This window comes from Hirundo rustica, chromosome 2, assembly GCF_015227805.2.
Source record: "Hirundo rustica isolate bHirRus1 chromosome 2, bHirRus1.pri.v3, whole genome shotgun sequence".
Classification (NCBI taxonomy): Eukaryota; Metazoa; Chordata; class Aves; order Passeriformes; family Hirundinidae; genus Hirundo; species Hirundo rustica.
Window position 1 is genome coordinate 53,643,652 of NC_053451.1, and position 11,531 is coordinate 53,655,182.

The 11,531-nt window shown below is 36.4% G+C and overlaps 1 protein-coding gene across 3 annotated transcripts in view; it reads left to right on the forward strand.

Annotated features, from left to right (window-relative positions):
• INTS6 (integrator complex subunit 6) overlaps positions 1-11,336 on the forward strand; it is a 39,337-nt gene extending 28,001 nt beyond the window's left edge. Inside the window, exons 9-19 of one of the 3 annotated variants that reach the window (XM_040054561.2) lie at positions 959-1,111; positions 1,248-1,380; positions 1,870-1,964; positions 2,366-2,476; positions 4,154-4,237; positions 4,346-4,472; positions 5,711-5,853; positions 6,441-6,675; positions 7,412-7,780; positions 8,201-8,294; positions 10,424-11,336. In XM_040054561.2, coding sequence (XP_039910495.1) covers positions 959-1,111; positions 1,248-1,380; positions 1,870-1,964; positions 2,366-2,476; positions 4,154-4,237; positions 4,346-4,472; positions 5,711-5,853; positions 6,441-6,675; positions 7,412-7,780; positions 8,201-8,294; positions 10,424-10,517 — 1,638 coding nt within the window. In that variant the 3' untranslated portion in view covers positions 10,518-11,336. Of the gene's footprint in view, positions 1-958; positions 1,112-1,247; positions 1,381-1,869; positions 1,965-2,365; positions 2,477-4,021; positions 4,238-4,345; positions 4,473-5,710; positions 5,854-6,440; positions 6,676-7,411; positions 7,781-8,200; positions 8,295-10,423 lie in introns of all 3 variants that reach the window. The other 2 variants (XM_040054560.2, XM_040054562.2) reach the window with 2 other exon arrangements.
• Positions 11,337-11,531: the final 195 nt, after the last annotated feature.

An 11,531-nucleotide genomic window follows, 5' to 3' on the forward strand; every position in this document is an offset into this window, starting at 1 on the left:
TGGCAGATAACTTGTTTGGGTGGTTTATCCTAAAATGAAGAGCCTAGAGCTTAGAGATAAAAGAATTGCTTTCAAGGTGAAGTGGGAAGATAGTCCAAAGAAATCTCATGTTTCTCTGCTTCATCTTGTGTATATGTAAGTTATGTTCTTTTAACTAGAGTAAATGGAGGGAGGCTTCCCAATTGAGCTCTTCTCAGATTCTAGTGGCCTTGAGGGAAGGCTCACATTAAGTATAAGAGCTTGCATTCTTCCCTTTAGTGGAAGGTGTGTGGCTCCCATTTTCGTCACACTGAAAATCGGCTTTCCCTTTTGGCAAAAGAAATTTGAAGTTGTTAACTTAAGTCGACTTGAGACACAAAGGCCTTTTTCCTGTGATTAATAAAAAGATTTTAAAAATCCAAACACTGAAATTCCTTGAATTGAAATGACTTTTTTTCCCCTCAGGCCTAGTTAAAATGTAGGTTTTTAAAGTTTGTTTTTTTCCTGAATTCATGCTGTTCTTGATCTTTATAATGGATTGAATTTTGTTACTGTTAAAATTGCCAAGAAGGAAAATCTCCTGGAAAAGTTAGCAAATGCAGAAGTGCAGCACCTGCTTCTCTAGGGAATGAAAGTGGACATGTCCCAGAGTAGCTGTGATAATGTTTTTTTTTTTGTCTCCACTAGGACTTACTCCCATTTGTACAGCTTTTGGGTAAATGAAAGAATTCTTAGTTGCATATTGCTTTAGACTACTATGTGAAGTAATTGGCATTTATTTAGAAAACAAGATTCCTCCAGAATAAGACACTGCTGACATCGTAAATTGCTTTGGACTCATTAACAGTAAATTAATTCTGTATTGAGTAGGTTCCTTAAATACATGTGCTTTCAAAGAAGCTGTATTACTTTAGTTGTTGTAGCACAAATGCATTTTAATTGTTGTGCAGCCTTATTAACAGTGGAATACTTTGTTTAGCCACCTCGCACATCTCATCCTGTGGTGAAATTTTCCTGTACTGACTGTGAACCGATGGTCATTGACAAACTGCCTTTTGATAAATATGAATTAGAACCTTCACCACTGACCCAGTTTATCCTGGAAAGAAAATCCCCTCAGACCTGCTGGCAGGCAAGTAGAATGTATGCTGAATTGAAGTTTATGGAATGCTGTTTTTCATGTATCGTATTCTATAATCAAAATAGGATGTGAAATTTCAGAACACGATACTTGGCATATAAGTCTGATGTAATGTGTTTTATTGCAGGTATATGTAAGCAATAGTGCAAAATACAGTGAACTTGGTCATCCTTTTGGTTACTTGAAAGCTAGTACAGCACTGAATTGTGTGAATTTATTTGTGATGCCTTACAATTACCCAGTCCTGCTTCCACTGCTAGGTAAATACTTCATACAAATTTTCTTGTTGTAGATAATTGAAACATTGATGTCATCTAAATGGATTACTGCAATTAACGCCAGTATTAATAACACCTGGAGAAAGGTAGAATCAGTAACTGGTTTCACTTGTCTCCAGTTGTCTGGCCTTCATGACTTGAACTCAGTGAATAAGATGATTTAGTCAGTCATCATTTTCAGATATGTTTTGGTCTCGCTTTCATTGTTTTAAGAGCCATTTTTCCTAATCTGTTGTCTCAATACCAATTCAGTTTGATAATTTATCAGGTTCCTTTTCTGGCTGCAGGGTTAATCTTGTGTGTTTGATTTAGTTGTATATATGTTGACTTGCAGGTACTAATTTAATCATCGAGGAATTTGCATTTTCTCAAGTGTTTCTTTTACTAGAAATTTCTTTTTTAGAAAAAAAGATGCAATGCTATCTAGACATACCTTTCATTTTGTTGCTTTGCTTTTTTTATAACCATTAGATGACTTGTTTAAAGTACACAAGGCAAAACCTACGTTGAAATGGCGTCAGTCATTTGAAAGCTATTTGAAGACAATGCCTCCTTATTATCTTGGGGTAAGATGACTGTGTTAAAATTTCTGGTTTATGGTTGTCTTTCCACTGTGGATGTGGCCTCTTTTTTAAGTAGAATATGTATTGATTTAAGAGGGAATAGTTAAACTTCATGCATAATGTTAGCGGTTTCACTGGAGTGCTGTGGAAGGCCTGAGGCCTGAATGCCATGAAATTTTCTTAATTTCATAATACGCTGGGACTTTTGTATAAATGATACTTTGGTTAACTAATTCTGTATAAATGGAACTATTTTAAAACAACAAGAAGTGCTGCCCTGAGAGTCATTTGTTGTTGTTGTTATTTTTGGACCTTCAGAACCTCCGGTTCTATTTGAAATGGGTACAGTTAGTTGAAGTATGTATAAAATTAAATTTGACCATGCAATATATTCCATGTTTCAGCCTTTGAAGAAAGCTGTGAGAATGATGGGAGCACCAAACCTTATAGCTGACAATGTGGAATATGGACTTAGTTACAGTGTCATTTCATATCTCAAAAAGTTGAGTCAGCAGGTAATGTTGAAGCAAAAGAGCAGTAAAAACTTATTTTAATAGCAGGATAATCTTAAAGTATTCAAGTTCAGTGGCTTTGTAGGAAAAGAGCAGAAAGATCAAGTTAATACCTTCCCCTAAGCAATTAGCACAAAATAATTTTGTTTTTTTGAACTGAAGGAAAATACGACATTTAAATGCAGTCTTTATAAACTGAATTATATAGAGATAGGAAAGTACAAGTTGAGGTTTTTTCCTATTTAAGGAGCATTTTCACTTGTGCAGAGAGTAATGTACTTTTAGCCAAAAAAGCCCATCTTGTCTTCAAAGATGTTTTAGTATTTTTTCAGGAAGTAGGGATTTGTGCTTGATACATCAGAATCAAAGTGTTCTTTGGCTTGTGAGGTGAAGTGGAAAGTGTTTAGTAAATCAGATAACTGACATAACTGGGGATATCAAATAACAATACAGATGTAGAAGTGACAAGTGACTGTTTGAAATTGCTGACTGTGTTCAGAATAATGCCCTAATCTTTGACTAGGCTCCTGCACCAGCTGAAGCATTTCTGCCCTGCTACCTCCACATTTGAACTGTGCATGTTAAGCTTTGTGTTCAAAATAAAAAAAGTAAACTTGTGACTTCAAAAAAAGCAGTGTCAGGTACTTGTAACTTAGCTAATGAGTTTTTACGGACCAGCTTTTTCTTAAAACATTAATATAAGTGATTATTTGAGGAAGCAAATATCTTAGTCTAGAGGATATTCTATTAAATCATAATGATACTGCTCACTAATCTGTAAAGTGGTGTCTCAACCTAGACATCTTGGACTCCTCTATGATGTTATGACACACACTGAAAAGCTCTGCCAGGCCTCAGCATTCTCAATACATATTCAAATTTTTGAGTAGTCTATAAACTTATGTGAAATTGCAAACCCACAATTGGCAATTGTTACTAAATTCCTTTTGGCTCTTTGCGCTGTATTCTGTAAAAAAGCTGGCATTTATGAACACATTTAATTTTGGTACAAATCCAACATAATGGGGTTAGGTCCGTCTGGTCAACCGTTTGGTTATTTTCATATATTTCACATTTGTTAATTTTATGACTATTTGTATTGAGCTTTAAAAAAGTCGATACCATTGCGTGACTGATTGCAACTACAGTTGTGGGAGAATCAGTCCTGTCGGAGTTTGACTGTTCTCTACAGGAACAGCTGAACATTATACGAGCACAGATAGATCTGCAGAGAATTACTAGTCAAATTATGGCATTTTATGAAAATAAAAGCATTGCATGCATATTGGTGCTTAGATACTGTAATGGGCAGCAGAGGAGAAATATGCAGAAGACCTAGGCAGAAAACTGTTCACTATATTTAAAACTGTAGTAGGCATTAAGTGGTTATGTATGAAGCACTCCTTAAGCGCTCAGCCTGGTTATCGTCATCATAGTGTGTTAGCACGTTTGTTGAATCTTGTAGGTAGGAATTTAAAATGAATAAGTCTGACTAATCCTTTTAAGAGCATATTGTCAATTTTATTTATTTATTTATTTCAAATTAAGGCCAAAATAGAGTCCGATAGAGTCATTGGCTCTGTAGGCAAAAAGGTAGCGCAAGAGACTGGAATTAAGGTCAGAAGCAGATCACACAACCTGTCTATGGCACATAGGAACGATTTTCAACATCTGCTACAGGGGATTACTGGGGAAATTCCTCATAGACCTCTAGACCTCAATATGAAGGAGTATGCTGGGTTCCAAATAGCTTTGCTGAATAAGGTAAGCACCACTGTGTGTAATGTTGTTATTTTCAATATACTTCCATTGAAATGCTAGATATTGTTTCTTACCTGGCATTAATTGGGATTTCATTTACTGGAACCATAGGATTTGAAACCTCAGACATTTAGAAATGCTTATGACATACCCAGAAGAAATCTTTTGGATCAGTTAACACGAATGAGATCTAATTTACTGAAGAATACTCGCAAGTTCCTCAAAGGACAAGATGAAGGTTAGATAAGTTTGCATTTTGGTTTGCCTTTGGTATGATCATTGCTATAAAACAGTGTAACAAATAATGTAGTTCTTTAAAATTTGGTGGATGTCTGATACTGCTGCTAAACTGCATGGATTTTTAGATGCTTTTTCCTTACCTTATTGGAGGAAAAAAACGTTAAGGACAGAGAAGATTGCTGATTCACTGCTCTGTCTTTAAGTCCATATGAGGAGATTTGGGCTTTTACAGGAGATTCTTTGATCACTGTTTTTCATAACTCTCATGGATGTGTCTGATAAAATCACAGGGCAGTTCTGAACATTATGATCTCTCTCAGTAGAAGTGGATTGTGAGCAGTGGAAAAGTAAGCTAGCTCACTGGGCACTGCCACTGAGATTGTTTTGCCTGTTGAGCCAACAGCAAATGGTTTAGTAGTCTGCTAATTTATTCCTTTTCCTTTTTTCCTGTGTCTTCTGGCACTGCTTTGTGACATTTAACTGAAGATGTTGAAATAAGTAGAGTGAGAAGGACAATGCAAGTGAAAGCTTGTGCTACATAAGTTCTGCCACTACATAGGTCAGATTGACATCTGTACATTTCATGTTACATTATCACTTTGTCAGAGTAGTTGTTCCTCAGGGAGGAGGATTAACTCATGTTCAGATTTTTTTCTGCAGTTTTCTTCTAGTGTATATTTTGTTTGATCAAAGGCTTGGCAAATCTAAAACTAGAACCAGTTTAAAATCAGCTCCCGTGTTTTTTTAAGAAATTGTTGATTTACGGTGGTAAAAATTGACCGTTGCTCTGGGAAAATGCTGGTCTTCAGTTTTGGATGACTAAAATTGGACAAAGTTATGTTAAACCTGTGTGCAGCATGGCATTACTACTTTGCTTTAATATATATTTTGTGTGCAGTAGTTTTACTTCCAATTTGTACCTAGTCTGTTTTTCCATCCATTGCTCTGTTGTAAAATTGGGACACATTGGGAAACTAACATCTGTGCATGACATCTATTGTTTATTTCCTGTCAAAATGATAAATCCCCAAGACATGTACTGATTAATTTGAGCAGGTCTCCTGAACTCAAAAGTGTTATAAATACCAGTTAGGCAAGAAAAATGGTGAGCTTTGTACAGCTGTTTTGTTAATGCATATGGTAAAAGTCTGAACACTGGAGATATGAAATGGATACAGACTAAATTCTCATGATATCAGCAGTGCTGTGTATTAACTAACTCCTCTCTTACAATAGATCAAGTTCACAGTGTGCCTATAGCACAAATGGGAAACTACCAGGAGTATCTAAAACAAATACCTTCTCCACTCCGAGAACTTGATCCTGATCAACCACGAAGGCTTCATACATTTGGCAATCCATTCAAACTGGACAAAAAGGTGACTTTTCTGTAAAGCTTTTTTAAAAATGTGCTGTTGTGTGTGCACTACTGCGTACACTGTTCTTGAGTAGTGTATTGGAGAAACCCTTTCAAATACTTGTAAAAGAAGTGGTTACAAGAAAGTGTCTCCTGTGTTTTCCATCAGTAGTATCTTATGGAGGGCAGTCTTTATTGGAAAACCAGTATGATGTCTCTAAATTGTATTATAACTGTATTATAAATCGTATTATAACCTGTTTCAACTTTGGGAGTCTTACCTGTCCCTTTTTTCCAAATATCTTAGAATTGACCAAACTGCCAATATCATTTAGAGCTCTTATATTAAATATGTGAAGTCTCTTTGCAATGACTGAAAAGGAAGTTTGATGGCCCACTCCCTTGCCTTACTTGGCAGACTGTTGGATAAGGGCCTTAAGCACTTTTATTTGGTGCTGGTTGACAGTTTGGAATTCCAAACATAATGGCATGTTGTGTGTGACTCCTATACATGCAAAACATTATGGTAATATCAGAGCATTAAGTGTACCTTACATTTTGGGGTTTTGGTGTGAAGCTTAAGAATTCTTCTTGTTCAATTAATTACAGGGAATGATGATAGATGAAGCAGATGAATTCGTATCAGGACCTCAGAATAAACATAAAAGGCCTGGAGAACCAAATATGCAAGGGATTCCGAAAAGGCGACGTTGTATGTCCCCCCTGCTCAGAGGGCGACCACAGACTCCTCCAGTTGTCAATAACCACATTGGAGGAAAAGGGCCACCAACACCAGTTGCACAAGCACAGCCTGACCTTGTTAAACCCATTGCTGTTCACAAAAGTAAGTGAATCTTCAAAATCTTTGAAGTTTGTTTTTTAATTTGTTTAAAAGAACTTTTTTGTGTTAAAAAAAAAAAACAAACCTGCTGGCTGATTTGTGAAATTTGGCAATCATATCCCTCCCTCTTGAAAATTAAGTACTTAAGTGTGCATCTGGGGTTAATTAGAGAGTTCATATAGTCCTTCAGATGGAAGTATTCCATATAAATTCCAGGTATAAAGAATGTATTTCCTCTCACCTGAGGAGACAGTGTAGACAATGAGAAGAGTTTTCTTCCTTTGCCTGGAAATTTAGATACTCTAGAATTATCACAGCATGAAGTTAGTTTGAATTTTGCTCAGTGAAATTACTTCCCTGGGTGTGAAGCCGAGGGGCTGTATAACTCTTACTGTAGAGTACTAAAGTAAACTTGGTTAGTTTGACTTAAAGGGGGAAAGACACCATGTCATAAAATCACTCTTTACAGGTGGTTTTTCTTTGGTTGGTAGTCCATACAGTAATTTTCTTTTTCATACAAAGAATACACCTGTGATTTTTTTTGAAAGTCATTAATTGCCAGGAGGTAGTGATGGGCTCTGTGTTATAATCCACAAATAACTTCTTGTTATGCTTGGCATGTACTGTAGACTGTATGAGCTGGAGCAATGTTTTAATAGTCTAATACTGAACTGACTCATTGACTTGTATCAGTTGATAAGGAATTTTAACCTGGCAAGTGTCATCTTTGTTTTTTCAGCATCAGAAACAAATAATGAGATTGGAGTTGATGTCATTGAGAATCATGTTACAGACCCCCTTTCATCAGATGTTTTCCCAAATGCTGTGGATTCAGAGTTTTCGCTGTCCTCTTCACCATTCAATTCATTGGATCGACCAACAGCTCATACAGAGGATGTAAGCCATGGACATTTAGGGAATAATTTGAATGTTGATGGGTTTTTGGAGAATCACAAGGAATCAGGTAGTAAAGAGCAAAGTACAGAAGAGAACTTGACAATGTCTTCACCTAGCAAAGGGAAAAAACCGGTGCACTGCAGAAGTTCCAGAGAGATGAATATAGATCTAAGAGCACAAATTATGAAAGAGATCCGAAAACCAGGAAGGAGTAAGTATACTGAATTTCTTTCAGATAATTGGCATGAGAGTTAAACAAAGGATTTATGTTGGATCACTATTTTAAAAGTGTACTGGACCATGAGGCTGAAGCAAAATTAAAATTAAAGCTGAAAAGATTTGTTTTAAAACCTCTGCTAAAAGCTTACTGTAGGAGTGATGAAAACATTGCTATCTGTTTTTTATATCAGTACTAAAATTAACTTGATAGGTGTTAGTAATATCCAAAGCTGTGATATGCTGTGGTTTTTTAATGTTGGTTCTCATTAAATAAGATGTTCTTACTCTAGGTGATAGGAGACACAGCTTAAAAAATTAACAAAAATTGAATGTTGCATTTCAGTGAAATGTATTACAACAGATATCTCTCTAGGCATCTTTTAAATAATTTTTTTTTCTCTTGACCTCTAAGAATATGAAAGAATCTTCTTTTTACTGAAGCATGTACAAGGGAGCTTACAAACTCGTCTGATATTTTTACAGAATGTTATAAAAGAAGCTTCAAGGTAGGTAACAGAAGTGTATTTTCCTTACAATACTGCACCATGTCATGCCATGTATAGCTACTGGACAATCACACAGTTGTTTGACAACAATGCTTTGGACAGCAAGTAAATAATCCCCTATGAAACAGCAAAAATGCATAAGCTTTTTGAGGTGGTGTTTGTAAAAGCTTACCTTTTCCCCTCAGATTTTGGATTAAAGATGTTAGCAACTGTAACTGCCAAATCCCTGTAAATGTAGATTAACAACGGTATAGAAAGAGAAGATAACTTTAAAATCATTCCAATTAAAAAGTTTAGGTGTGAGTGTACTGCTAATTTGAAAATGTAATGGAGCTGCCAATTATGGGGAATTAGGCTTTCAGAAACAGCATCGGCTCAAAATCTTATGCTAAAATAGCTTTTAAATTCAGGTATACTTAAAAAGATATGTCTCTACTCTTCAGCATACTTCATTCAGAGATAGTGTAGTCCTGTCTGAGACTTTGGAAAAGGAGATGGCTTTTCTCTGGAGGAGAGTGACTTGATAAGGATTTAAACCCTGTCTTTTTCATCCAGGTAGAAACTGTTCCTTACAGTATCTTTAGACTGTCCATACTTAGCCTTCAACATGCTTACTGATTATTAAAAAGGAGAAATGTATTAGAACAAATAGTGTTTGAGTTGCAGGGAACTAGTAATTCCAGGATCTTGCATGGATTGTAAATATAACCAGAACTTTGAGGCTTACTTCAGAAAACGCAAAGAATAGTTACTTCTTACTCTCTAATCTCTTCTGTAGTAGTCAGCTCTTTTCCTGTGGCATTAAGCAAGTTTCATTATTAAAAAACAAAGTAATTTTAGGAGAAAGTTTAAGGTGTGCTGGATATTGAACATTCATACAGATCCTCTAGCCTCTATTGCCAGCTCGGTGGGGCATGTAAATTTGTGTGGCTTGTGCTCTTCTTCTAGCAACAATTGCTTTATAGTGCTTTTGCTTGATTGTTATATTGCCTGTCAGAGTTGTTCTATATGTTGTAAATTACACATTCTTCCTCACTGTCACAGCACACCAAAACAATACTGTTGCACTTGGAGTTTGTGGCAGCTCTTAGTGGGCTTGGAATTTTTGTGCCTGTAGAATTAGGCTTTTAAGAACACCTGTAACTCTCATTTCTCATGCACGATCTCTCTATTCCAGCCATCTTTAGTTGACACTTCTAAAAAAAATTGGCAGTTGTTGAGTGTTGCTCTTGGATGCGTCAGGGGTTGCGGGGAGGCTTGTGATCTGGAAATTAGGGCAGGTACCATGTCTCTGAGCCAAGGACATGGACCAGGATGCCTGACTGGAACTAGAGGCTTCTATTGGCTTGGGTGAAATCACAGAACTGAACTTGGGATATAAGTCACAATATTTTCATTGCTGCCTGTCTTTGAACGCACATATGGCTACCAAACCAGAAGTGGTTTCTCAGAGGTGCAGAAGTGTTGCAATGGGGAGGGCTTAGCTGGAAACAGCAAGGAGTTGTACTTCCTGAGGTAGAGGTGTAAGCAGAGATGACAGAATGGCCTACTGATCATATTTATACAACTGATACGGAATAGAGCTGCAGAGATTCCAGAGGTATGGAGTTTGGATGCCTGTATTTTCCTTTAATTTCTTTCTCAGACTTGTAGTTTGTGTTGTTTGTCAGGAAATCTGCTATGCAGTGTGTAATGACTGTTCATCCACTACTACCAGCTTCGTGAACTTTGGTGAATGCATCATGAATTCATGCAAATAGTCCCTAAAAGCTGTTTGCCAGCTTTAGGATTAAAGTTCTTTTGATGTATATTTTATTTCTGTACTTTAGAACTTTACTTCTGGAAGCAACAAACACTTAACTCTGTTTTCCCTGGATTTCTGAGAGCTGAGTTATGTTCAGCTATAATAATGTGCTCTCGTAAATGTAGTTTTGTATTCAGCAAATGGAAAAGCAAGTTAGTGGTTTACCAGAATGTTAGGAGAACAGTGTATGTATATGTATGAGGTATGTGTAGTCTCATCATGCACTGCTCTTGAAGTAGTAACTGAAGTTTCCAGTGTTCAGTAAACGTTTTGTCAGTGATGTTTTACTCTGTGCATCCATTGTAATGCTTTCTTTTAAACCCAGGTTTAAAAAACGAATGCTGATAGAACAGCTTGAGAGTTTTCTGGAAGAAATCCATCGCCGATCCAATCAGGTCAACCATATCAACAGCAGCTAAGAAACTGCACATGAGAGCGCTGCAGCAGGGCACTGCTGTTCTTACTTGCATTCATTTTTGACATGCACTCTTATCTCAAGTTCCTGTACCTGAAAGAATGAGAAGCTGCTCAATAAAATGATGAGAAGTATCCATCATCCTTTTCTTTCTTCACTTCTGTTATTTTTGTAATGTGAAAAATACTACAAAAACATTTTTATTTAACTAAATTGAGAATTTCTTGCTTGTCATGGACATAAGTGTCACTTTCCCTCAGGTTCTATTTTTCTTAGTCTAACCTTCAAAACTATCACCTCTTAAGGTTGAACTTTGCCAAAAAGTTGCTTTGTAATTTTCAAAAAAAAAAAAGCACATACATTAAAGAAAGTAATGTTTTGTATATACAGTTATTTTGGATATATTATTGTAAGTTGTATAAATGTATTTTGAAAAATATTTAAGAAAAGCACTTTTGTTATTCCATCAATAAAATCTCTATTTTAATTTTTGTGTAGGTTTGAGTACAGTTTTTATTGGAATGATTTGTTTTGCCTTCCCTTTCCAGAGCTTCTGTGTTAAAGAATGAAGAGTGTTTTTGTATCGCTGGATGTTCTGCTCTTAATCAGAGAATGAGTGAAAGAGCTAATGCTGAATTGCAGCTGCTGCAGGGTGTTTTGTGTACTTTGCACTTTTGGTGACCAGCATAACAAAGTGATGTTTTGTATGCTTCTCTGCAGCCATAACAAGCCCTGCAGTTTTGTTGAGGGATACAGTGCAGTAACGCAGGGGTCAGTAGCCTTTGAGGAAGGCTGCACAGAGGTTTTCTGTGTCAGAAGATTTTATATGTTTACAAGTGCAGAACACACACAGGGTGCTGCTGCCTGGACACAAAATATCACTGATTGCTTTATTGGCCATATCTTTCAGCTGTGCTGGATGCTCTGAATTATCTGGAAGGCTTTGTTTGATTCAGTGGGAGCTGAATAAAATAGTTCTCTCGGATGCTTTTCTTGGGAGTCAGTGGTTTGCAATCTT